The 24,896-nt window shown below is 57.1% G+C and overlaps 14 protein-coding genes across 14 annotated transcripts; 5 read left to right on the top strand and 9 right to left on the bottom strand.

Annotated features, from left to right (window-relative positions):
* Window positions 1–662: 662 nt before the first annotated feature.
* Window positions 663–1,246, bottom strand: CMQ_5817 (uncharacterized protein; the record flags this gene model as incomplete). Its single annotated transcript, XM_014316463.1, is given in 3 exon segments — window positions 663–929; window positions 949–1,074; window positions 1,154–1,246. The coding sequence occupies 3 exon segments, from the start codon at window positions 1,244–1,246 to the stop codon at window positions 663–665; spliced, it is 486 nt and encodes a 161-aa protein (XP_014171938.1).
* Window positions 1,247–2,100: 854 nt separating this feature from the next.
* CMQ_5915 (uncharacterized protein) lies at window positions 2,101–3,411 on the bottom strand (the record flags this gene model as incomplete). The annotated part of the gene is made up of 2 exons (XM_014316561.1): window positions 2,101–3,261; window positions 3,340–3,411. 2 exons carry the CDS (start codon window positions 3,409–3,411, stop codon window positions 2,101–2,103), a joined length of 1,233 nt encoding a protein of 410 aa, XP_014172036.1.
* Window positions 3,412–3,781: 370 nt separating this feature from the next.
* CMQ_5881 (c-3 sterol dehydrogenase c-4 decarboxylase) lies at window positions 3,782–4,915 on the bottom strand (the record flags this gene model as incomplete). The annotated part of the gene is made up of 1 exon (XM_014316527.1): window positions 3,782–4,915. The coding sequence occupies one exon, from the start codon at window positions 4,913–4,915 to the stop codon at window positions 3,782–3,784; it is 1,134 nt and encodes a 377-aa protein (XP_014172002.1).
* Window positions 4,916–5,345: 430 nt separating this feature from the next.
* On the top strand, window positions 5,346–6,924 carry CMQ_5898 (uncharacterized protein; the record flags this gene model as incomplete). The annotated part of the gene is made up of 3 exons (XM_014316544.1): window positions 5,346–5,502; window positions 5,602–6,106; window positions 6,291–6,924. The coding sequence occupies 3 exons, from the start codon at window positions 5,346–5,348 to the stop codon at window positions 6,922–6,924; spliced, it is 1,296 nt and encodes a 431-aa protein (XP_014172019.1).
* Window positions 6,925–7,275: 351 nt separating this feature from the next.
* CMQ_5875 (high mobility group, hmg1/hMg2 protein) lies at window positions 7,276–8,406 on the bottom strand (the record flags this gene model as incomplete). Its single annotated transcript, XM_014316521.1, has 4 exons — window positions 7,276–7,380; window positions 7,442–7,600; window positions 7,621–7,746; window positions 7,810–8,406. The coding sequence occupies 4 exons, from the start codon at window positions 8,404–8,406 to the stop codon at window positions 7,276–7,278; spliced, it is 987 nt and encodes a 328-aa protein (XP_014171996.1).
* A 694-nt stretch (window positions 8,407–9,100) lies between these two features.
* CMQ_5917 (dead deah box RNA helicase) lies at window positions 9,101–12,984 on the top strand (the record flags this gene model as incomplete). The annotated part of the gene is made up of 3 exons (XM_014316563.1): window positions 9,101–9,210; window positions 9,498–10,057; window positions 10,118–12,984. The coding sequence occupies 3 exons, from the start codon at window positions 9,101–9,103 to the stop codon at window positions 12,982–12,984; spliced, it is 3,537 nt and encodes a 1,178-aa protein (XP_014172038.1).
* Window positions 12,985–13,086: 102 nt separating this feature from the next.
* CMQ_5904 (uncharacterized protein) lies at window positions 13,087–13,508 on the bottom strand (the record flags this gene model as incomplete). Its single annotated transcript, XM_014316550.1, has 2 exons — window positions 13,087–13,239; window positions 13,287–13,508. The coding sequence occupies 2 exons, from the start codon at window positions 13,506–13,508 to the stop codon at window positions 13,087–13,089; spliced, it is 375 nt and encodes a 124-aa protein (XP_014172025.1).
* Window positions 13,509–14,691: 1,183 nt separating this feature from the next.
* Window positions 14,692–16,849, top strand: CMQ_5830 (zinc finger protein csr1p; the record flags this gene model as incomplete). Its single annotated transcript, XM_014316476.1, has 2 exons — window positions 14,692–16,336; window positions 16,590–16,849. 2 exons carry the CDS (start codon window positions 14,692–14,694, stop codon window positions 16,847–16,849), a joined length of 1,905 nt encoding a protein of 634 aa, XP_014171951.1.
* Window positions 16,850–17,489: 640 nt separating this feature from the next.
* On the bottom strand, window positions 17,490–18,318 carry CMQ_5883 (60S ribosomal protein l35; the record flags this gene model as incomplete). Its single annotated transcript, XM_014316529.1, has 3 exons — window positions 17,490–17,721; window positions 17,795–17,934; window positions 18,316–18,318. 3 exons carry the CDS (start codon window positions 18,316–18,318, stop codon window positions 17,490–17,492), a joined length of 375 nt encoding a protein of 124 aa, XP_014172004.1.
* A 559-nt stretch (window positions 18,319–18,877) lies between these two features.
* CMQ_5855 (vesicle transport v-snare protein) lies at window positions 18,878–19,738 on the top strand (the record flags this gene model as incomplete). Its single annotated transcript, XM_014316501.1, has 3 exons — window positions 18,878–18,946; window positions 19,032–19,145; window positions 19,208–19,738. The coding sequence occupies 3 exons, from the start codon at window positions 18,878–18,880 to the stop codon at window positions 19,736–19,738; spliced, it is 714 nt and encodes a 237-aa protein (XP_014171976.1).
* A 287-nt stretch (window positions 19,739–20,025) lies between these two features.
* CMQ_5812 (f1f0 ATP synthase assembly protein) lies at window positions 20,026–20,373 on the bottom strand (the record flags this gene model as incomplete). Its single annotated transcript, XM_014316458.1, has 1 exon — window positions 20,026–20,373. One exon carries the CDS (start codon window positions 20,371–20,373, stop codon window positions 20,026–20,028), a length of 348 nt encoding a protein of 115 aa, XP_014171933.1.
* A 26-nt stretch (window positions 20,374–20,399) lies between these two features.
* CMQ_5924 (f1f0 ATP synthase assembly protein) lies at window positions 20,400–21,276 on the bottom strand (the record flags this gene model as incomplete). Its single annotated transcript, XM_014316570.1, has 2 exons — window positions 20,400–20,754; window positions 20,840–21,276. 2 exons carry the CDS (start codon window positions 21,274–21,276, stop codon window positions 20,400–20,402), a joined length of 792 nt encoding a protein of 263 aa, XP_014172045.1.
* A 450-nt stretch (window positions 21,277–21,726) lies between these two features.
* On the top strand, window positions 21,727–23,382 carry CMQ_5888 (biotin-dependent 2-oxo acid dehydrogenase; the record flags this gene model as incomplete). The annotated part of the gene is made up of 2 exons (XM_014316534.1): window positions 21,727–21,943; window positions 22,001–23,382. 2 exons carry the CDS (start codon window positions 21,727–21,729, stop codon window positions 23,380–23,382), a joined length of 1,599 nt encoding a protein of 532 aa, XP_014172009.1.
* Window positions 23,383–23,827: 445 nt separating this feature from the next.
* Window positions 23,828–24,469, bottom strand: CMQ_5849 (thermoresistant gluconokinase family protein; the record flags this gene model as incomplete). Its single annotated transcript, XM_014316495.1, has 2 exons — window positions 23,828–24,262; window positions 24,323–24,469. 2 exons carry the CDS (start codon window positions 24,467–24,469, stop codon window positions 23,828–23,830), a joined length of 582 nt encoding a protein of 193 aa, XP_014171970.1.
* Between the last annotated feature and the right edge of the window lie 427 nt (window positions 24,470–24,896).

Here is a 24,896-nt window from a genome sequence, read left to right as displayed (position 1 = left end):
TTAATGGTCAGACGTCGTTGCATTAGACACAAATACTCGCAGTCTGGTAAATACGTGTACGGCATAGTGCGTGCGCTACTCGGTTCCCATGCACGCCGCGACGCGAGGACACAAGAAGGCTTCCTTGGTCTGCAGCTCTGGCCTTACCGGTTCGGTCAGTGCGGATAGACTGCTCCGGCCAAAGAGCGTCATGCTTGCGCGAGATGCTCATGAGCTCCTCTGGCCGCCCGTTGCCCTCAGCGCTCCAAGCACGGGTACGGAGAGCACAATACGAATCCGTACGCGTTTGAGTACAAGATATGGCCAGCCCTGCTGTCGAGAGCATCTGAGCATCCTGTGGCCTGCTCGCCAGGCCTGTTTTCCAGGCAAAAATAAAAAAGACCCGGGACCCATGCGACAGAAAAAGGGGGGACGCCCAAAACCGGAAAGGTGACAGGGGAGAATAATAAATCTGACTCGTATCTTACTAAAGTAGCAAGCAGCGCTTAAGCTATGGCTACAATGCCGTTTTGGATTGGAGACGATAGTGTATTACCGGTTCTGAAAGGGGAAAGAAACGATGCTGCCGAGAGGGAAATTGCAAATTGGCTACGAGGTGAGGTAACCACACTCTCTTTCTGCTTTCCTACTAATACTCCGTACGTCGTAGTCCATTTCCCTAGTCAACCACGCCGTCCAATCCATCTGTCCATTTGGCCTTCCTCCGTGACCAAGCCAAGGTCCGTGCATGCGTTGGACAGGGGATTGGGACCAGGGGCCGGGACATTTATCCACTGGCTGCTCGAGTAGTCGTACTTGGACGCGTCGTTGAGTACTCCGTACATGCAAAGTATCTTACTGTGTACGGCGTAGTATCTGGGCTCGTGGATACGAGCACATGTGGCTGTCCGTACCTGCATGAGCGTTATCTCGCGAAAACCCCAAAGCGTCTGTCGGGATGCAACTGACGAGTCCGAGTACGTCGCATCCGGGCCTCATGCACATGCTCGCACGCCTTTCTGGCGCTCCCGGGTCCTCCTCGCCTACGCAGGCCGGCAGCACTTGCATTTGCGCGGTCTGTTCGCCCACAGGCGGCTACCCACGTTGCTAATATACATAGTAGGGAGGTGTGATAGCACTCGGCTGGCCCTGTCACATCTGCTCGTACTCGTACTCCGTACATGCTGAAGAAGCTTCCGTGTCCTTCAAAGTGGGCCAGTGCAGCAGTGTGCTCTTTCGGGCTGGACGCGACTGGATATGCTGGCATGATGTGAAATCGGCTGTTGTTTGGCAGCCTGACGTGGCAGCCATTCGGCACGTACTCATTGCGAGTCGAAATACTATGCAGCAGCCTCGGTGACCAGATGGCGTATAATACTATGTAGCAACAAGACGGACAAGACAGGCTAAGATTGGCGAGGACCTTTGCGTTAGATCGCGTTCAACAATGCGACGGCAGTCTCGATTAAGAACAATGCCGCCGGCATGTACGTCGTAGACACGGCTGGACCTGACAAGAATGACGGCCTTGCATGTGTTTGCATGTTAGTCATTTGCCGTGCATCACCGAGCGCTGCATTGTGTTCATCTGCTGCATGTTGTCTCACAAGTAGCGTGGAGATGCTATGCATATGGTTTCTTACTATGTATGTACGGAGTACACAGAATCGACGATCCGTTGTATGCCTTGCTTCGTCCTTTTGCATCCTGGAGATTAGCACCCCGTCCGTGTTCATTTCGTTCTCGGGCAGTACGACGTAGTGAGATGTCTGAACAGCATGTCGCGACGTTAGATGGAGGAAACTGTCTTAGACATCCCTTCTTTGCCAGAGGACGGTGAAGCTGCTGTATCTGCTCTCCCGTGGTGTATTCTGTAATGAGCACCAGCCCGTCCTGTGCCTTGTACATCCGTGATTGGAGAAATTGTCGATGCTGCGAGGTTCGCAGGCCGATCCAACTTCAGTCTGTGTTCCCGCGTGCAAATCCTGATCGCCAGAGCACGTCGTAAGGACCATGGCGTGAGCATTGCTACTCCCGTGTCCAACACCACAGGCTGCTCATCTCGTAAAGGTATGTCACCGGATTTCCCACAGCCACAAAGTCAATCTCGTTCCTACCTGTCTATGCCGGCAGCCGTATTCCGCGCCCTACACTGCCGGTCTCGAACACCTCGACCAGGCCGGCGCCCACGGCCTCTGCCAGCACCCAGTTAAAGCTCAGACCATACAGGTCCTTCCATTTTCTGGTGCGGCTCAGCGTCACTCGCCGGTAGCTTCCATGACCGCCAGAGTTGCTGCCGGCAGCGTTCCATCGTTCCTGCAGCATCGTTTCGGGTGCCTCACGGAATGGTGTGCGGGCCAGCAGGCTGACGAGATGGGCCAGCGCCGCCGACACGAGCTTGACAAAGGCGCCGTGGCCGGGGACGGCCAGCAGGAGATCTTCCGTAGATGCAGCAGCATTCTGTTGACACCCGGTCTGCAACGGCAGAGCCGAACGTGCACCACCACCGCCGGCCGTATAGACGGCACCGATGCCACCGACGGCGCCAAAGGAGCCAGACGCGGCCTTCGCCACGGTTTCGAGGCTAAGCAGCGACGTACGGTCTTCGGGCCGCGCAAACACGTCGCCGTGGCCACTCCTCTCGCTGCTGTTGTTGCTCTGGCCGCTGCCACCACTGCGATGATCCACCACTCGTCTTGCTCCGTGACCGACCAGGAAGCCGGCACGCACCAGCTCGTCGGCCATGCGACCGTCTAGCCGTGGTGCCGTCTGACCGTGGATCGTGATCGCTCTGGGGCTGCTGTGGTCTCGTCCTCCATGCTCTTCGCCCCCTTCACCACGCAACCAGGCAACAAAGGCTGCCTGTGTGTCGTCGCTCAGACCATCACCCTCACTCGACGCCGGTCCATCTCTCACGAGCTGCTCCAGCGTGGCTGTCTCCACGAGGACTTCGCCCAACGGCTCGCCGGCTCGCCGCCACTGCGGCTGCACAACCTTGCGCAATATACCCGCTCGCATCAGGGATACCGTTTCCCGCTCCGTCGCTGTTGCATTCGGCAGCAGTGCCGCCACGTGCGCCGTCGTTGCCAGTGCCGGTAGCCGCCGCCTTGTATTGAGCAGCTCGGCCACGCGGGTACTGTTTCCCACAAAGCCGTTGCCGCCGCCCTCTTGGTGCCCAGGAATCGGATCAAACATGTTGGCCCGCGCATATCGCAGGGCCTGTACAACGTCGCGCAGCGATAGGTCGTCCGCCAGCGACGCAACAAGCCCACTGTCGTCCAGCTGCCGATCGAGCTCGTCGTCGTTGAACAAATAACCCGGCCCCCTGCTGTACTCTCGTATTCGTCCTCGTCCTCATACAATCCCGAGCGTAATCGCTTCGCCACGTCTCGGCCGCTGCCTGGTTTCGTCTGTCGCAATCCTGTCGGCCATGGCGCTGCCGGTCGCGACAATGCGCCGTGCTGGACACTGCCACTCCTCTTTGCTGCTACTGCTGCTGCTCCGCTGCTGCTCTTCTTCTTCTTCTTCACGCGCGACCCGCTGAGAATGGCTCGTAAACTCATCGCCAGTTTGCAGACACTGCGATCACACGTCTATCACAGTGCTGCCTTCCCTTTCGGGAGCCGTTTGTGTCAGATTTTAGCCGCTTGCGTAAGCAACGCCACGCCCTTAGACCGGCTGCAGAACACGCTGTCCCATTATGCGCTGATTCTATACTTGATTGTGGTAATACAACGAATGTTTAGTATTAAGATCCGACCGTCTCCTCTCGCCTCTCAACCGCCTTTTATGCTTTCTGCTCCTAGGCCTTCACTGCCTTGGCCGCGTCCTGGGCCATGAACCAGGCCACACCGCGCTTGATGCCCTCCTCCAGCGAGACGATCGGCTTGTAGCCGAGCAGCCGCTTGGCCTTGCTAATGTCGTAGTAACGCGTCATGCACGTGTACACAATGCGCTGCCGGTTGAAGGTCGGCGGCTTGCGCAGGATGGAGAAGACAATCTCGCTAGCCAGGCCGAGCACCAGCCCGGTGCCGCGCGACAGCACCCACACCTTGTCGAGGCTGTCCTGGTTGCCCGCGTACTTCCACACAGTGTGGCCAAAAATCCCAAAAGTACATGGGACTGTCGTTGGGGATTGAAAGAAGGCTTCGCCGTCGACACGCTCGTGGTCCAACGGCGCCGTCGCCGCCGTCACCGTCGCTCGCAGCGCCTGGGCCGCCAGCAGGTGCGCGTGTGCAATGTTGAGCACGTACGTAAAGTCAAACAGGTTGTTGTTGTCGCCGATCTGTACATTGTGGCGCCGCTGGCGGTACACGCCTACCATGTGGTAGAGCAGCATCGTGTCGCCCTCGCCCATGATGCCCGACGGCCGGATGGCGCACGTCAGCAGTCCGCCCGCCGTCGTCCGGTCGTTGGCTGCCAGCACGAGCTCTTCTGCTGCCGCCTTGGTCTCTGAGTAGTACTCGGTCTGATCTTTGCCCCGGATCACCGGCCAGCGCTCGTCTGCATTGATCAGGTCCGACTTGTTGTCCGACACCACGCTCGCCGAGCTCGTGTACACCAGGCACCGCACGCCCGCCTTCTTGCTTGCATCAATCACCCCGCGCGTGCCCTCCACGTTGACCTTGTAGAACAGCGCGTCCGACACATTGGACGACGCCTGTGGTGCTGGGCTGGCCGTGTGCACAACCACATCCGGTCGCACCTCCTCAAAGATCTCCACCAGTCGCTCCGAGTTCGTAATGTCTGCCTCAAAGTACCGCACCCCGTCCGCGTCCGGGCGCCGGTTGCGGTCACAGCGCAGGTCCACCACCGAGATCGCTGTCACCGACTTGGACGGCACGTAGTCCTGCAGCAGCAAATTCACCACATGGTGGCCGAGAAATCCGCACCCACCAATCACGAGCACGCTGCCAAGCTTCGGTCCGGATGCCATTTCTGCGTATTGAGGGGTCGGAAGTGAGTGAATGTCGGTGTCTGCTGTGGACCTTTTTGTCGTACGTCTTCCCGTTCTGATGCCCCTATTTGGTGCTGCAAGCTGCTGGTGATTAGAACGGCAGAATAGCTTCCCTAGCAAAAGGCGGTGAGAGTGTTGCTGGTTGGCGCACTTCGACCACTAAAGCCGTGATAGGAGAGCTACCGCCTCACTGTTGCAGTTGCCTGTACTTCTGCATACGAGCAACTAATCAAGGAGTTCCCTTTACGGCTAATCATCTTTCTGGAGTTTCGTTGATTCCTTTTGGATACGCTATCTTGAACTAGTTGCTCTAACACAATATTTATTCGAAAGTGCTTTGTTTTTTAAACCTATAATATATTTACTTCACGCGAGTATCAGACCATACGGCTCTTTGATTTCCCGTTCTATGACCTGGCCAGAGACCGAGGTCTTGGTGCACATCTCGGCACCCAGCAAGGCATCCGACGATGTGAGATATCACTGCTTAGCCCAGGCGTATCTGGACTTTGGCGCCGCCAGACGTCTTGATAACATCGTTGCTCCACAGCATAAGCGTATCAACGGTAGGTGGCAACAGACAGATGACGAGCCTGCAGCTGCACCGTCGTTTGATCATCTCACCCTATCGTTCCGGAGTGTATGGTAAAATGTCAGCTCTCCAGCTCCGGTGCAGGCTGTAAGCCTAGGAGATACACCTGGCCTGCGAGACCAGTTTCGGCCTCGGACGTCCTATGTCTCGCCGAATGTTGTCATACCAGACTCCCAGCCGGATGCGTTGAAGAAGACACCCGCTTCAAGGATTAGTCTAAACAACTCTTTCGGCAGCCTGCACGACACCTTCATATCTGACTCGCAAGATGGCAGCATACATGGGAAAGACACATCGCCTACAGAAGAGCATAGTCCAGATCTTAGCTTGATACGAAAGGCACCAAACAAACGAAAATCAAGCCTGTCTCGGTCGTTCACGCACCAGCTGACCTTTGCAAAACGCGTTGCAAATGCGAGGCGAGGAGCCCCCGGGACACACTATGCTTTCGAACCTCAGAATGAGACACAGTCCTCAGGATGGGAAGACAATCCCTCGTCTGCTATTGTCGACTTTAGCAGTGCGCTTGAGCTGACCTCCTCACTGACGGAAAATATACCCTCGTCGCTGCCAGATGAGTGTGGCCAAAATGGTTCAAGGAACGGCAGCACCCATGACAAGAACTGCGATACCGGGGCTGTTTCGAGGAACATCGGCCCCTCCAGGAATAAAACGATATCGAAAACCCGAAAAGATGGGAAGCTCGCCTCCAATCGTCTCTCGTAGTTCTACTGACGCTCGCTCATGGCCCAAAAGACCCAGATTGGAGCGGATACCGGCGACCTCTTCCCCGATAGTGTATGGCAGAGCACACAGAAGTGACGCGGACGAAACTGCTGCGAGTGCTGCCAAAGACACGTCTGCCCGGAAAAGCATGCAGTCTGTGCTCTTGATGTCATCCTCGCAACCCGTCAGAGAATCATACCATACAAGCCTGCGTATTCTGCCGCCCGAGCCGGCGTTATCTTGCGCCCACCTGGATGTGGCGGCGCTTGTTACCGACGAGTTGGCTAAGCTTGCCCACGACCTGGACTTGGCCCGTCGCTACCGGCCGTCGGAGCCGGCTGTCCGCGTCCTTCGACCCTTTGAGCGCGGCTTCTGGAAGGTCAACACCTCGTCCTGGACGGCAAAAAGTCGGCACGAGACATGGGAATTTCTGGCAAAGTATGTCGGACAAGGAAGCGCTGGATGGGGTGTGTGGTGCTCGCGCGACGAGGAGCCGCACGCGTGGCTGCGCCTGCACTGCTTTGCTGCCGTTGCTGGCCACACATATCTCCTTCTGTATGCGGCGAGCAAGCAAGTTCAGGACATGGAGGTTGCCTGGCTGGACGCATTAGGCACGCCGGTCATTGTGGTGAGCCCGAAGAAACGGCGCCGCACAGCTTCTGGGATCTAGCAGAATTGGGGATTTTTTATCTTAAGTGTACTGTTGGCCTAACGATATCGAACCGAGCGGGATGCAGAGAAAGACAAAGCACCTTCAAAGCGAGCACGAAACAGTAAAGCACCTTTCCTCCACTATCATACAACGACCGCACAACGTCGGGCTGATGGCATCTCGCGGCAGACCGTCGGCAAGCCGCGAGCAAGGCCAGCAAGCAAATTATAAAAGACGCGAAACAGTGGAGGCAAATATAAGAATACGGAGGCGGAAGGCTAAGATGCTGCCGAGAATCTTAGCGGGCCATATTTAGCATGGCCGTTTCGCGGCTGGACGAGACGGTGGCTACCAGAAACAAGTCTTCCGTTAAGGCGAGGACGGAGGAGAGCTCTTGAGGACAACCCGGTCTAGGACGGACTTGACCTCCTTCTCGTAACGCTCAAAGTCGGTCTTGGCTTCTTCTTCGAACGGCTGTGAGGTTCATGGGTCAGTTATACGCGTTGCAGGAGCTGCACGGGTTGGAACAACGTACCTGGCGCTCCGACTCGGGCAGGGCCTTCCACTCGGCCGCGATAGCCTTGGCCGCAATCAGCGAGGGGCCCGCCGTGGAACTTGCCCCTTTGCCAGCACGACTTGGTGAAAAGAGCATATGCCGACAGCATTCTCTTTTGGCTGGAGGGAATCCTGGATGCTGCGCCGAGTCAGGCCAACGAGCCGTTTGAGCTGCGCGCGCGCGCGATTGGCCTCGGCCACTTCCTTTGGCGAATGGCTCTCGACCCAAGCCTTGTAGGCCACGGCATTGGTCTCGATGTTTTTGGTGGCGCTATCACGGAGCCGCTACAGGAAGAGGTCAGAACGTGGCTACGAGGAGGAGGGACCGAAAAGAGAAGCAGCGCTCACCTGAAGCTCGATTTCCGACAGATCCTTGTAGTCCTTGCTGAGACTCGGCATGGTCGAGACCATGGAGTGTTTGTCGCCATTCAACTTCTGACCCTTGATCCTCTCCGACACGTACATGACCCAGGACCGTTCCGGCAGTCTGGTGGGCTCATCGAGCAGCGCCAGCTTCTTGAGCTCCCGCACCTTCAACTGCTTCTTCTCTTCATCCGTCTTTACCTTGCGGGGCTTCTTTTCAGCCGGCTTCTTGGCTGCCACCTTCTTCTTGGCTGCCGTCGTTTTCTTTGCTGGCTTCTTCGCAGCCGGCTTTTTTGCCGCTACCTTTGTCTTTGCTGCCGGTTTCTTTGCCGGCGCCTTCTTTGCCTTTGTCGTTGCTGCCGTATCCTTAGTCACGGCCGCCGTGGCCGTGCCAGCGAAGCCACGGGTCTGAGTGCTCTCTGTGCACTGGATCAGAGGCACGCAGAGAGTCCCTCTTGGCCGTGGAGGGGCGCGGGCTGCGGATGCGGTAGCAATGCGACGAGCTGCGGGGGTGAAGACCTTGCTCTCCACCGCAGGGCTGAACAGGCCTCGGCCTATGGTCGTGCGGACGGCTGACCACATTTTGTTGCTGGTGACGGTGTTTTTGCGTAGCTTTTAATTGCTCTTTGGGGCTGCGTTGCCTTTGTGGGCTGAGATGCTCGTGTGTCAGTGGATAAGCAGTTTGAAGCAAATTGGGACGGGCCAGACGACGGATTTTCATACCGCTCGATCGCGTGTGGGTTTGTTTGGATGGAGTCTCCCGAATTTTGCTCGTCAGTGGATTGATAGCTACCAGCCCCTCCTGTTTTACATGGGCACTTGCATCGACGCGAACAGCAAAAGTACTACTAGATGTATGCAGTACCTGAAATGCTTGCACATCCTTTCATGAAGGCATGTACCGGTACGATCAGCGTAGAATTCCTAGGAAATTGCCCCACCAAGCGCGATCCGGCACACATCACGTGATATTTCCGTGGTATTATCACGTGATCGACTGGCCTCCCGCTTGCGATGTGATGGAACATTTTTGAGTTTCGCCGGGACTTTTCCGTCCAGTCTTGCGGCAACAAGGTTCCAGGCTGCATCATTCTTTCATCCATGCAACTTGCCGGCGTGCCCTCTTGGCGTCAGGAATGAAAAAGTAGTTCTCACCCGTCACCACAACTAACCTGCTGCGCCGCACGAGCAAAAGAGAGAAAAAGAGAGACAGAAGAGGCTTAAAGAACCATGGCTCGCCCCAGGAACTCGCGCTCACCATCTCCTGCAGGTCCACATGACGCCAAGCGTGCCCGCAAAGATGACGACAGGCGTGATCGAGGCCGGAATGACGATGCACGCGGCAACGCGCGCGATAGCCGGCGGCGGTCACGCAGCCCAGCCGATGTGAGAGGAAGCAACAGTCAAGGGTATCGTGATGAAGTGGACTCGTCTGACAGACGCGGTGGACAGCGCCGTTACCGAGATAGAGACCGGGGCCGAGACCGGAATAGGGTCCGTGATAGGGACCGCGGCGACCTAGAACGCGATTGGGACAGAGATCGAGACCGAGACCGTGATCGTGACCGAGACCGAGACCGAGATCGAGACCGTGATCGCGATCGCGACCGCAACTACGACGGGTGGCGACGACGCTCTCGCTCACGGTCGCTGAACCGGCGTCGAAACCGCAGCCGGGATGACCGAGGACACAGAGAGAATGGCGCTAGTGGCAGACGCGACGGGTCCGCTGACAGACTGCAAGGCCGCCGCGAACGGGCAGGGGACCCGCCGTCCCGTAGTGAAGCGGGAACAGGCGTGGGTGCGGTTGGCGCGGTTGCGGCAGGCTCGGGCTCCAGATCGACACCCGCTGCTCCTGAGAAATTGGAGGCGGACAAGAAGGCTGAGCGCCTTGCAAAGCTGGAGGCTTGGAAGAAGAGGCACGAGCAGAAGCTCCGCATGGAGACGGACGGGGCAGGCAACAAGACGCCCACGACGGAAGAGAAGCCTTTCGGTAGCGCCTCGCCTGTCATTGCCCCATCAGCTACACCGGAGGCGAAGCCTGAGATTACGGCTGCGGCTGCGGCTGCATACACTGGCAAGTTCGATCCAAAGGCCATTGCTAAGAAGTCTGCTGCCCGACATCCATCCCCAGAACCGCTCCGGCCAGTTCTCAGGCCGGCGACAGGAAATGAGAAGGTGGTACCTCCAGCGGCAGCCTCAACGGCGCCTGCTAGGCGTCTTGCGGCGACTGGTAAGACCCAACAATGCCCTGATGCTTACGCAACCTTTCTTACTAACGGCGCCTCATTAGCCAACAAGTTATCCGCGGGTACGCCGTTTAGCGGCTTCGGATTCGGCAAAGGTGCAGCCGACGGAGCATCGTCGAAACGAAAGCTAAATCTGGACGACGAGGAGACGTCAAAGAGAAAGCTAGCTAAGCTCCCCGACGTGTCGCTGGAAGATGCTGACGATACCCCCTACAACAACCAAGACGAAGAGGATGATGAGGAGGACGATGGCAGATTTGCTGGCACAGAGGAAGAGCTCGCTGCTGCGGCCCGTGCGGCACGCGCCCGACGCGACGAGCGACTTCAACAGCAGCAGAAGCAAAGCTCGGCCATGGAGACAGACGAGCCAGAAGATTCTGAAGCGACTGGTGAGGCAGCAGCAGAAGGCATGGAGACGGTCGAGACCAAGGCCGACACTATGCCAGTGGAAGTGGAAATGGAAGCTGAAACTGCAATCGATGCAGAGAAGGCACAGCCTGTCGAAGCTCAAGCGTCCCCGCCCGCGGAAGCCATGCAATTGGACGAGCCGCCGGTCCGCAGGAGGGCGAACGGTCACGTCGAACGCAGAGTTGCACCTACGGTCGAGATCAGCATGAGTACGGATGACAACGTTGATCCGCTAGATGCGTTCATGGCAGACTTGAGTCATGCGCCCGACCCGTCGACGAGGCGGAAGGTGAAGAAGCCGGCGGCAGAACCGGAGGCATACTTTAGCGACGACGACGACTACTTTTCCAAGGCGCAGAACGGCATCGACACAAAGTCGATTCTCGCAATGGCGACGAAGCGGAAGAAGAAGGATATCCCGACGATCGACTACAGCAAGATGGAGCTGACGCCGATCCGCAAAAACTTCTGGGTGGAACCGCACGAGCTGAGCGAGCTGACAGAGGCGGAGGTAGCAGAGCTGCGGCTAGATCTGGACGGAATCAAGGTGTCGGGCAAGGACGTGCCGAAGCCGGTGCAGAAATGGTCGCACTGCGGGCTGACGCGGCCGATGTTGGAGGTGATCGAGCAGCTGGGGTACGACAAGCCGACGGCGATCCAGATGCAGGCGTTGCCGGTGATCATGTCTGGACGCGACGTGATCGGAGTGGCGAAGACGGGGTCAGGCAAGACGATGGCGTTCCTGGTGCCGATGTTCCGGCACATTATGGACCAGGAGCGGGTGCGAGACGACGGACCGATCGGGCTGATCCTGACGCCGACGCGCGAGTTGGCAGTGCAGATTCACCGGGACTGCAAGCCGTTTGCGAAGAAGCTGGGGCTGCGGGCAGTGTGCGCATACGGCGGCCCGCCGATCAAGGACCAGATCGCGGAGCTGAAGCGCGGGGCGGAGATCGTGGTAGCGACGACAGGACGGATGATCGACCTGCTGGCGGCGAACCAGGGACGGGTAGTGAGCCTGCGGCGGACGACATACATTGTTCTGGACGAGGCGGACCGGATGTTTGACATGGGGTTCGAGCCGCAAGTAATGAAGATCTTTGCCAACATCCGGCCCGACCGGCAGACGCTGCTGTTCTCAGCGACGATGCCACGGATCATCGACGCGTTGGTGAAGAAGGTGCTGCATAGCCCGGTAGAAATCACGGTGGGCGGCAAAAGTGTGGTGGCGCCAGAGATCACGCAGATGGTGGAGGTGCGGGACGAAAAGGACAAATTTCTGCGACTGCTGGAGCTGCTGGGCGAGCTGTACATGGACGACGACGACGTGCGGGCACTGATTTTTGTGGAGCGGCAAGAGAAGGCAGACGAGCTGCTGCGGGAGCTGTTGCGCAAGGGCTATGCGTGCATGTCGTTGCACGGCGGCAAGGACCAGTCGGACCGGGATTCGACCATCTCAGACTTCAAAAAGGGCGTGTGTCCGGTGCTGGTAGCAACATCGGTGGCGGCACGGGGGCTGGACGTGAAGCAGCTGAAGCTGGTGGTCAACTACGATGCGCCGAACCATCTGGAGGACTACGTGCATCGGGCAGGTCGGACAGGACGGGCCGGCAACACGGGGACGGCGGTGACGTTTGTGACGGAGGAGCAGGAGAACTGTGCACCAGGCATTGCGAAGGCGCTGGAGCAGAGCGGCCAGCCCGTGCCGGAGCGGCTGCTAGAGATGCGCAAGGCATGGCGAGAGAAGGTGAAAACGGGCAAGGCCAAGGACCAGTCAGGCTTTGGCGGCAAGGGCCTGGAGAAGCTGGACAAGGACCGCGAGGCTGCACGGCTGCGCGAACGGAAGACGCACAAGGCCGAGGGTGAGGACGACGACTTTGACAAGGAGACGGCAGCCGAGGACGAAAAGAAGGCCAAGGCCGCGTCTTCACAGGCGCAACTGGCAGCGTCGATGATTGTGTCACGTGATGCAGCCAAGGCCGAGGGTGTCGGTGGAGGCGAAAACGACAAGGGAGCGGCCACAGGCGACGACAAGAGAGGACCAGCAGGAGCGACGGCCGCAGCAGCCGGAGCGACGGGTGGAGCGCTGGAGAAGGCAGCCTCGGCGATCAGCGACATCAACGCACGACTGGCCCGAGCCGGACAGCTGCGACCGGGTCAGCCGGTAGACAACAAGGGTCCGGATGCCGGAGCATTCCATGCGACGCTTGAGATCAATGACTTCCCGCAAAAAGGGCGCTGGGCTGTGACAAACCGCACAAACGTGGCTAAGATCCTCGACTCGACCGGCGTCTCCATCACCACCAAGGGCACCTTTTACGGCCCTGGCAAGGAGCCCGGTCCCGGCGCCGAGGCGAAGCTGTACCTGCTGATCGAGGGCGATACCGAGCTGTCGGTGGGCAACGCCTTGACCGAGCTGACCCGGCTGTTGCGTGAGGGCACTGTGGCCGCTGCCGATGCCGAGAGCCGGGCACCGGCTAGCGGACGGTACACAGTCACTTAGGAGGAAAAGAGGGAAAAAACAGCAGATACATAGCTCGCTGATTACGTAATAAACGAACGGCCAAATGGCCGCAGAATTAGAATGCACAATGCCTCTGGCCGATCAATTGTGGCTTGTTGCCTGGGCGGCCGCATCCATCTCGCGTCGTCGCACTTCATCCGCGCTGGCTTTCTTCAGCGTGTCCATCCGGCTTTCCTTGCGCTGAGCATCGAGCTTGCTGCCGAGCTTGCCGGTGCTTTTGGGTGCATTTCGGGCCTGCCGTGTTAGAGGGAGAGATAGTGGGGGAGTATGAGAGAGCCCACCTCAGCTGCTTCTGCTGCCTTCCTGCGCACGTCATCTGCTGCACCGGAGCTGCCTTCGCCCCCCAGCGTCCGTGGTGGACCGCCGACGCGGTTCAAAGTAGCCTGCGGTGGAACGGCGGCAGTGCGCGGCTGTCCGGGGATCAGCACCGCGTCTGCGCTTCCGAGAACGCGCCCGGGCTGTTCAAAGGCGTCCGAGTCGACCTTGCCGCAGAGGTTGCCCATATCGACGAGACGGTGCAAGCTTCGGGGGTTAGAGGCGATGACGAGTGCGCGCTGGCACGAGAGACGTTTCGTTCTTAGATTGTGGTGGAGCTGCCAAGAGGATGGAAAGAAGATGGAAAGACAACAACAGGTCGTGCATCACTTAAGAGTCGACTGCAGGCATCGCCTGGTCGGGGCGAGGAGAAGATAAGGACAAACGAGGAAGAAGGCTGCGCAATCAGGCGAGTTACCCCATACAAACTGGGGCCGAGTCACTACTTGCGCAAGCTGATTACTAATATTAGTCCCAAGTACTCCGTACTCCGTATCTTACCCACCAGTTTCTGGGTTCTGCCGCCAATATACTGACCGCCTTTATGACAGAACGGTGCTACTAACAGAGAGATCTCGTCATGCTCATCAGCGTCTGCTATTCTATCTTTCTAGAGCGCATGCCGTAATACAGCCTAGTATTCATCTACTAAGAAGCGAGATGAAATGCCACAGACAGACAATCAACTTTGCGAGCATGTAAGACGGGATGTCTTTGACCTTTTCCTTTTTCTCCCATCCGTTCTCTTTCCATCTTCCTTCTTCTTTTTCTCGGACGATTTGCGTGCCTGTGGGTCGAACAGTTTTCTATGGTCCATCAAGGTTCTCAGTCAGCATTTGCAGCACCACCTTTTTTCCTCGCTCTCACTGAGCCTCGCCTTCATGCCTGTGCCGTAGCCAATCAGGTCGCCACTCCAGAACCAACCACAACCCACTAATGCAGGCGGCCGCCGGTTGTGGGTGGGGAGGGTTCGGCGCCCAGTCCGCTGTAAATTCGCGAATGCACCGTTTTATGGTTTGTTGCCCGCTGGCGCTGCACCAGGCTCTTGCACAGTTTTTACTTGCCTGTCCCGTTCTTCACCATCAGCTTCACCACCCCTCCCCTTTTGTCCTCCCTCTACCCTCTCCTCTGATTTTTCACGTCCTCGTCGTGATTTTCCTGACTATTCCCTATCTGAGTCTGTGTTCCTTATCCACGGGCATGGATCACAAGCACGTTGTCAATCTCCTCGTCCTCCGGAGCATCTAGATTTTGTCGGGAACGTCCATTCCCCGTCTCGCTTTTGCCGCCTCCTTGCCGCTATCATACCCCCGCTTGTATCTCTTTCTGTCCTTTGCAGTCTCTCGGACGTGTTCTTGTCCTGTCGTCATCATGGACGACGAAAACGCCCGCGGCCAGCGCAACTCGCCCAGCTATCCCTACCTCAACCAGTTTACCGATACCTTGATGCTCAACGGCCAAGCGGCCCTCGACGCCGACTTGGACGCGGTCTGGAAGTCGTTTGAGCTGCAGATCCCGCAGTGCATCGGCCCAGAAAACACGTTGGATTGCTTTCGCACCTCACACGACGACCTCTGTGCCTATCCGCCCAAATGTCCAACGACAAACCTTCTTGGCTCCACCACCAGTGCCCCGTCCCATATGCTCTTCCACACGCGCCACTACCCTCCACACGCCGCTGGCTTGCGTCAGATAGTCAGCCCACACGCCGCTGCTGGTCTCGACTTCTTCCAGGGCGCCCCCAGCGCTGATGCCCATTCTGTTTTCACCACCGCCGCCACCAGCACCCCGTTTGGCCACGCTGTATCCGGCTCGCCAGCCACGTCTGGAGGTGGCTACACTTGTTTCGACCAAGACGACTTTGTCGACCAGCTCTCCGCACTGTCTTCCCCTCCACACAACCCCGTCCCGGATGTTGAGTGCGACAACCAGTCCGTTTGTGACAGTGACTGTGGTGACGGCGAGATATGCCATGAATCCATCTGCTCAGAAGATCCGTCTGCCTGCTGCGAGGATGAGACCTGTCTGCAAAGCGTCCCCCCGGCCGCTGCTGCGGAAACTTCTCTCACGTCGGAAGACGCCATCGCTGCCGCTGCCCTTGCCTCCTTCGTTGGCCAGGGCATACAGTTGCAGCAGCAACCGCAGCAACCGCAGCACCAGCATGCTCTCCAACAGCCCTTCATAGCCACCCCTGGCCCGGGGCTTGTCATGGGCCCAGGCTCGTGCATAAGTCCTCAGTTTCTGATGAACTACCAGCATCTCCGCGACGCCCATAACCCACTGCAGCCGACGTCTTGTAGAGCCCCCTTCTGCCCGATCGAAGATCCCAGCTTTTACGCTGAGTGTCACATCAAGCACGTCATACCGCAAGGCCAAGCAAGCTATTTTGACAACATCGATCTCAACATGATGCTAGCCGGCGACAACAGTCTGGATGCCTCTCATGAATGTGGCGCCAAGTTTCCAAATGTCGAAGCCATGGTCCAGCATTTCTGGACTGAGCACCGCGTCTACCAGTCCGACCAACTGCAACAACTGCCGGCCAATAGCATGCACAGTCACGTGCCCGATCTGGCATCGTCGACAGCCTCGACTGTGTCCTTGTCGTCGCAAGATACGATGCATACACCATCGTTGGCCCTGCCCGAGAGCTCGCCGCCGCTGGATCCGAAATTCAATTTTGCCTCCATTATTCCCAAAAACGAGTACCGACCGGATTCAGAGTGCTCGTTGCTACTGCTGCCTGGCCGGGAAGCCAAGGACACCCAGCACATGCTGCAGCGCCACGAGTGCTTCTGGTGTGACGCGATCGGTACCAGCCCGTGTGGCCAGGTATTTGACTCGGCCAGTGACCTTCACAGGCACACCATTGAGGCCCACACCCATCAGCTGAAGCGCGATGTCGGTGGTACCTACTCTTGCGGCTGGCTTGGATGCAACCGCCGTGACTGCGAGGATAAGGGCGGCTTTGCACAGAAGAGCAAGATCGACCGCCACATGCAGGTGCACACTGGTAGTAAGAATATCCTAACCTTTCTCTTTGGCCTACCTTGTACTGACAACGACCGTTCAGACAAGCCTTTCCTCTGCGGCATCTGTGGGCAGTCCTTCTCGGCCAACCAGGCGCTTGTCCAGCACAAACTCATCCATGCTGACATCAAACCGTTGTCCTGCGAAATATGTGGGAAAACATTCCGTCAGCATAGTGCACTAAGTAAGCCGATATTGGCCTCTTTTTAAACCGCGTTTCCGCACTGACACGCCTGCAGCCATGCATATCAGGACACATACCAAGGTGCGGCCGCTGAAATGCCCATACTGCAGTAAGGAGTTCAGCGAGTCATCCAACCTGTCCAAGCACAAGCGCATCCACACAGGCGATGGCTTGTACATCTGCCAATTTCCCGGCTGTGGGAAGCATTTCCACCGCAAGGACCAACTACGCCGCCACGGCACACAGCATAGAAAGAGCCGCGCAGACATACAGTCTCCAGCAGCGCTTGTGGCCGCATTGGTAGACATAGCATGATAGTTTCACATTGCATAGCTTGGAAGGGTTTTGTTCGACATCAAACGGCGCTGTGAGGAAGACCGCGGCGATACAATATGGATGGGCGGCAGGGTTTGGCTTGTTTGCATCTGCGCTACGCAAAAAATAGTCGGTGCCTTTGGGCGGTGTTTCGAGGTATAGATGAAGACATGCATATTGCCATGATGAGGGCCTCTGGTAGACAATTGTCCGGCGGGAGGTTTAGCGACGAATAGTCACAGAGAAGACAAAGCTCACACGTAGGAAGTCGGAAAAATGACTTTTACTCTTTTTTTGTTTCATGATGCTTGATGCTCTCCAAAAATAGAGATCTAGAGATCTGGGAGGGAAGAGGACATACTCTCCACCTCCGCCTTGCCGTTCCTAACTCTCCAGCTTGGTGGTCTCGCTTCCTTCACTCTTTTTTTTCTCTCTCTTTGTGTTGTCCGTCTTCGTGACAACATGAATTAAAGAAAAGAGAGGGAACACAAAGCAGGGAAAGACAGGAATGGGGTCTGTCCGCCCCCTCTCTCCCTTGGCTGTTTTTTTATTTATTTCCTTATCCTCCCCCATCACCCATTGACGCTAAGGAAAAGAACGAAGCAGAATCCCAAATGAACGCAGTGCCCGACTTTTCTCTTTATGCCTTGACAGCAAAGCTGCGTTGGGGAAAGTGCGACAACCGCTTCTTGGTCTTCTCTAGCTTGCGCGAGGAGTCCTCCTTGGACAGCCGCCGGCGGATGGCACGGGTCTGCTTCGCTCTCAGGTCCAGCGGCAGGTACTTCTTGTTCTTGTAGAAGAGACGCAGCTGAGCCCGCTGCTTGGCGTTGATGATGGTCAGGACGCGGGCGATCGACTTGCGGACATCGTGGCTAGACATCAGGTCAGCATCCGTCTGTATTCCCTTTCCCCCATCTGGCCTCCACGACAGAAATCAAGACTCACATGCGGTTCAGCTTCGAGCCAGACGAGGTGATCTTCTGGATGCGCAGCTGGCCAAGCTCCGTCTTGAGCTCAGTGAGCTGCTTCAGGAGCTCATCCTTGTTCTTCGGCCACAGCTGGCCGGCCTTAACCTTGCTGACAGACTGCATGATCACACAAAATACATGTTAGCGCCCTGCTTCATTCTCTCTCCATAGTGCCGACGCAAATAAAGAGTCCCGGGCCGTGCGTCCCATCCTGGCTGTCCTCTCTGAGAATTTCTTTGCTTCGATGTCCGGTCTGCCGTGTACCCCGGGCCCGTCTCGAAAGTGGTAGCGAAGGTCGTCTTCGTCGGTATCAGAGCCGGCGCTGCAAGTTTCCGTACTCTCTGGTCATCGGGATGCTGTTGTATCGTGGGGTGATTCGAGTGTGTCGGCAGCGTACAGGCGAAAGATACTGACTCGCGAAGCGCTTCTCGACAACCAGTCCCATCTCCCCCAGCCTAAATCTATGCGCGAAAGTTGCAAAAGACAGCAGCCACGTACCATTTTGTATGAGGAATGTCGGGTTGATGGACTCGCGACGTGATGTTTTTTTCTTTGGGCGATGGGCGGGTTGTGTCGTCGGTTCAGAGCGAGTAGTCAAGAAAAGTTCCGTTCCTATTTTTTTTTTCTATGGCCCCTCTAGGAAGGGAAAAAATTAGGGTCGAGTAGCCCTATCGAAACTAAGTCTAGCTAATGTCAGCGGCGATCACGTGCAAGGGAGGGGGACGGAATAGCTAAACTCCGAAACAAGACGGGCTGCACCGCCACATGGATATCTCGAAGCTTGATTGAGTACGGAGTACTAACAAAATACAATCCTACTTCTGTGGCGTCAGGAGACGTCACATTCTAAAACAGCTGCGACAACTCCGTATCCAAGCTTCTATTTGAAGACATCCTCGCCAGCGCATCGACTGTCCGCTTTCCTGCTCAACACTCAGCTACGGCTCTCCACCAGATCTTATACCAGTGACCAGGAGCGCCGAATCCATTCTGCACCACTCACACAGCGACCGCACCTGAGCCCCTCATCATCCGACAGCTAACCGAACGCCCTACAGCTATGGCGGCCGGCGCTGGAAACTCGGGCTGGACCCAGCTACGGCAACAAGTGCGATCTCTGGAGAGCCAGGTCTGTCCATGGTGATTCCCGTTCTTGTAAACATGCATTTCACAACCGGCTCGCCATCAATGACTAACGTTCCTCTTCTTCACAGACCGAGAGTCTCCTCCAGACATACTCGCAACTGTCGACGGCATCGTCCAGGCCGGCCAAGCCGGCAGAGCAAGAGCGGCAAACAGAGGCAAAGCTGCAGGAGATTCTAGAAAAGGTGTGCATGGGCGCTGCCCTTTCGGTTTCCTCGTGGGCGTCTGGTCATTAACCTTTCTCCAGAGAGACGGCCTGATCCAGAAGCTCACCCGCCTGCTCGAGTCCGACCCAACCCTCACGTCCTCTGCCGTCAAGCAGAACAACCTGACGCTGCTACGGGAGAAGCTGGCTGAGCACCGCAAGGACTTGGCGCGGCTGAAGGGCCAACTTGCCGAGGCCCGCGACCGCGCGAATTTGCTGGCACATGTGCGCGACGACATCGATGCCTACCGCGCCGGCAGCAGCCGTGCAGGAGACCGCAACGACATGGGCGAGGCCAGCGAGGCCGAGTACATGCTGGGCGAACGTGGCCGCATCGACCGCAGCCACGACATGGTGGACAGCGTGCTGAGCCAGGCGTACGCGGTCAATGAGAATTTTGGCATCCAGCGTGAGACACTCGCCAATATCAACCGGCGCATAACGCTGGCAGCCAGCCAGGTGCCCGGGATCAACACACTGATAGGTCGCATCTCGACCAAGAAGCGCCGCGATGGCATAATCATGGGCTCGTTTGTCGCCCTGTGCTTCGTGGTGTTCTGGTTCTTTCTGTGAAGGACCACGGACTTTTCTCTCGATCTGCATACTGCATATCTTGCCAATGACGTTTAATAATCATCTTGCACCCAGACGGATGGGTGGCAAGACTCGCTTCTGGCGTTCCATGGTTGGGGAAAGAAAGCGCATGCGATCCTTTATGCGGGGATTTCGTCCCGTCGCTTTTATTCTAATTTATTGTACAATACATGATCCCGGTTACATATTTTGCTCAAACCTAGACGACACCCGTAAGGAGAAGAGTGGCATAAATTAGACAACCGGCACGAGCACTACCGATGCATTCAAGCTGCAGCGCAGCGAGCTAGCTGCCCCTGCGATTCGCTAGGGACTGGCTTTTGTCTCTGCTGCTGTAGAAGCTGATCTTCGTTCTTGGCTTCGGCCAATAGCCAGCGGATGCCACGAACCAGGCTCTGACACTCATCCGGCTGGCTGCCACCACTGCCAGCCCATCGGATACGGCAATGTCGGTCGACGAGGTAGACATAGCCGACCTTGCTGTTAAGCAGGCCAATGCTCTCGCGGATCTCATCCGAGATGCCGCGCGTCACCAGCAGGTACTTTTCCCAGTCGCGCGGCTCGATGCGCCGACGCTGCGATCCGCTGAATCGCCGTACTCGCCATGCGCGCATAGCGTTCTCCTCGACGTTGAGTCGCACTAGCTGCAACGGTTGGCACTTCCGCCTCCCGCCGCATTTTTGGGGTGTGTGTTGATCAGCTCCGCCAATGCTGGATTGGCCTCGGGCGATACGAAGCTGCGGACCTGGTTCTCGGCCCATAGGCTGCTGAACATGGCCACCACGGATGCAGCGCTCTGCTGCAGTATAGGAGTCGTGTCCGCTAGCTCTGAGGTGACCGACTTGTCGGCAGAAAGCAGGCGCTCGCCCATGATGTTGGGGAAGTAGAGCGAGAGATCGGCACGGAAGAGACGCGGTGGCGCGATGAACGTCTTGCCTTTGTGGAATTGGAGATTGGTCCAGTCGCGGAAGTAGGGCTTGATGATTTTATTTTTCCTAGCGGAGAAGCAGGACAGCGGTCAGTCGAGAGAGTTGCACGAACAATGAGAGGCTGGCTTCCTCTGGGAGTCAGGGCACGCACAACTCCTGTCTTCGCACTAGATGCTTCTCGTAGTCGACAAAGTCGTCACGGCGTTGGCGCAGAGTCCGAAAGTCAATTCCGCTGTTTTCACCGGCCAGCGGCGGCAGAGGCATACCGATGGGTCGGGAGAGCGGCGTCGGCGTGAATTCTTTAGGACGCTCGCCGTAGGAGCGAGGGACATTTACCAGCGGACTTGGCGAGGAAGCAGAGGCAAGCTCCAGAGCCGGGGCCTTCGGCTCTGACTGGCTTGTGGGCGTTGCCTTTGTGTCTCTGCGCGACTGCGATACGCTCAGTGCTCGCCACTGGCACCGAAGACATGGAACGGCGGCAAAAGAGTCCTGCCGCAAGGACCGGATGGATGAAGAAGATGGCGGGGCGCCGAGGCCGACAGCCTTTCCAGCCGAAAGAGCCGCATTGGTGAATGTTCGCGCCACCATTATGCTCTGCAGCCGCTGGAAACAGCTATGTGACCGAACTGGAATAGCCGATGTAGTCGAGATGGGGCGGCGTGGTCGCTGAGTCAAGTTCTCCGGATTCCGTAGCTGTCAATCGACGGAAGCTGGAAGTAGGCATAAAAAATAAAATTCTGGATCCCCTCTTGGCTCGTGCGTCTTCGGAGCCGCAGCACGGTTTCCCCTGGTGTGGCCCACTACTGATAAGGCCGTCGGCTACCCGCGGCGCAGACTTCCCCAGGCTTTCTTTAGCTCGGCCCAAGCAGCCGCATTTCCCCAGAAAGAGAAGGAAGGAAAGACGAGAGACATGGGAGAGTTTTCTTCGTTACTTCTCACAAACGTCCCGCGGGGTGATCAGAACAGCTCGAAGATCGACTTGTGCCAGATTTAACAAGGACTCTGAAGCAACAGCGCTCGTTACTACTTGCCACAGCCATGTTCCGTCAAAGAAGCTGTTGGGCTTTAACCCCGGCGATACGCGTTGTAGTGGGCGGCTACAGGATATCGGCCACCACGGCATTGGCAGCGTCGCCAAAATTTGAGAGTCGTCTTCTGGGCTCTTGTCTTCCTACATCTCCTCGTGCTAGATACTTGCACACGTCCAGCCGGCTGCTGGCTGTTAAGCCCCTTCTACTCGCAGATATTGGCGAAGGTAGGTCAAGCAGAGCGACGGGGTACAACAAACAGATTCTTACGTCTAGAACTACAGGAATAGTAGAGTGCGAGATCATACAGTGGTTTGTCGAGCCTGGAGCTACGGTGGAAGAGTTCTCTCCTCTCTGCGAAGTACAGAGCGATAAAGCGTCGGTCGAGATAACCAGCCGCTTTGCCGGCGTAGTGAAAAAGCTGCACTACGAGGCCGGGGATATGGCCAAGGTTGGAAAGGCGTTTGTGGATATCGACATCGCTGAGGAGGCTGTGCAAAATCCGGACGAAACAGCGGTTGAGACGGCCACTGTTCCGGGTGCAGACATAACATCGGCAGAGTTGACAGCTCCAGAAAAGGAAGTAACAACGCCTACTTCGGCACAGCAGTCTCTGCAAGAACAGCCGCAAAACCTGACCAGACTTGCTTCGCCTACTGGAGGTAAGAAGAAGTTTTCCGGATCCTCTCTCGCGACACCGGCCGTGCGGCATCTGTGCAAGGAGCTGGCCGTGAACATCACTCAGGTGGACGGCACGGGAAAAGATGGTAGGGTGCTCAAGGAAGACCTGTACCGCTTTGTCGAGGAGAGGAAGGTAGCAGCCCCATCCCCAGCTTCGGCCTCAACTACACAGCCGGCCCTGGCGGCGGCTCTTGATACCAAAGACGCACCGCAGCAGGAGACGGCAGTCCCATTGACCGGCATGCCGCTGCAGATGTTTAGGACTATGACCAAGTCTCTGGCCATCCCGCACTTCCTGTATGCAGACGAAGTGGATTTTACGCAGCTGTTCCGGCTGCGGCAGCGGGCGAACGTCGCGCTGGCACGAACTGCTGGCCAGGCGACAGGAGAAGGCGACGTCAACAAAATTTCCTACCTACCATTTGTTATCAAAGCTCTTTCGCTAGCGCTGAACAGGTATCCGGTCTTGAACGCACGCGTGGAGGTGCCTTCCGACAGTGCGGAGAAGCCGCGCCTCGTCTACCGCAGCCAGCACAATATCGGAGTGGCGATGGACACGCCTGTCGGGCTTGTGGTGCCGGTGGTGCGCAACGTAAACGGACGCAGTGTGCTGTCGATTGCGGGCGAGCTGGTGCGTCTGCAGCAGATTGCTCAGGTGGGAAAGCTCGCGCCGGCCGACCTGCAGGGAGGCACCATCACCGTGTCCAACATTGGCAATATTGGGGGCACGTATTTGAGCCCCGTGGTAGTCGAACGGGAGGTGGCTATCCTCGGCATCGGTCGACTGCGCACTGTGCCGGCTTTTGCAGACGATTCTGACGAGGGCGAAGGTGCTGCGGGCCAGCGCATCATAAAGCGGCACGTGTGTCACTTCAGCTTCAGCGCAGACCATCGGGTGGTAGACGGGGCTACGGTGGCACGGGCAGCTGAGGTCGTACGGGAATTGGTGGAACAGCCAGACACGATGATCATGCAACTGAGATAGAAGAGCGGTGTTATGGTAGACAATGCGTATGGAGCAGGTTTGTGTGCACATGCATGTCAAGCCTATTGTGGCTGTGTGCCTGCCTGAATAGGCTGAACGAAGTACTGTCCCCCATGTCTACTGGTCTCAGGCATGGCACATCGCTCTGTGTATATGACTGTAATACGTACCAGGTAAACCTGTAAGACGGAGCTCTAATACATGGAGCTCTAGAGTATCATTTAGGAGCATGATCCAAAAACAAACGCAACCAAAGCCAATTTCCCTTCTATATGTAAACATGGCAACAATATAAACAGAGGTGTACCATTCAAGATCATAGCTTGGATGAGTTCCGAATACCTTTTCTCAAATGTGTGCAAAGACCAATAACAACACCAACCAAACAGACCAGACAGAGGCAAATCAAAAGGTAGCGAAGGAAGAGGGACCGGCTGGACACGACCTAAGCATTTCCATTGGTCCCCATAACGCGCTGCATTATATCGGCCTCGATCTCCTCCAACGGGCGCCCCACGTCTACGTACATGACGTCCGTCTCGTCCTCCTTGGGCGGCTCCAGGATGTCCAGCTGGCTCTGCACCATGCCGGGGCCCATGTAGTGACCCTTGCGGCCGGAGACGCGCTGCAGCAGGATATCCTCGCTGGCGTGCAGGAAGATGAAATGAACGTGGACGCTGGAGTTGAAGTAGGGGGCCACGCGGATGACGTCGCGGTACTTGCGCTTGAGGGCGGAGCAGGTCAGCACGACGGAGCTGCTGCCCCCCTCAGTTATGCGGCGAACCGATTCTTCGCGCAGGGCTGTCAGCCAGTCCCAACGGTCCGAGTCGGTGAGCGGGATGCCATCGCGCATCTTCTCAATGTTGGCTGGGGGGTGAAACTAGAGGGGATGTCAACTACAGAGTCGGCCAAGCAGCCAAGCAGGTCTCGAGCCACTCACCTCATCGCCCTCGATGTACGGCACATCCAGCTTCGAGGCCAGGAAGGTGGCCAGCGTCGTCTTTCCGGTGCCAGCCGGCCCTGTCACCAGCCAGATATGGTGGTCGCCTGAAGTGGGGACCGTGCCGTTGCTTTTGGAGACAGTCATTGGCGACCTTGACACTGAAAACATCATCTTCGACTAGTTGCCTCGCGAAGTTGCCCGTTTCTCCCGTATTGCTCTACTGCTGAGAACACCGAGGGATTTGCTCTAGTTCCCCCCAGGTGCTGACAGAATCGTACACATACCGTGTAGTAAAAGGCGGCGTGTAAGTCGGCCACGACAGCGGCAACGCGGTTAAAAAGAACGAGACTAAATATGGTCACGAAAATCAAGTCGAATTAGGCCCTTGTGCGATGGCGGCGGCGGAGGATAAATAGCGAGAAACCCGGTGAGAGACAAGGAAGACGGCGTCAGGGCTGATCGGTGAGACTAGCAAGGGAGCTTTTGTACACTGGCCCCCAAAACTAGCGGCGGATGCATGTCTTCTGACCTGGACTGTACCACGCCGCTGGTGTAGGAAAGATTTGCATTT

The sequence above is a fragment of the Grosmannia clavigera genome (genome assembly GCF_000143105.1).
Source record: "Grosmannia clavigera kw1407 unplaced genomic scaffold GCSC_146, whole genome shotgun sequence".
Taxonomy (NCBI): Eukaryota; Fungi; Ascomycota; class Sordariomycetes; order Ophiostomatales; family Ophiostomataceae; genus Leptographium; species Leptographium clavigerum.
This window is presented reverse-complemented; position numbering and strand designations above follow the sequence as displayed.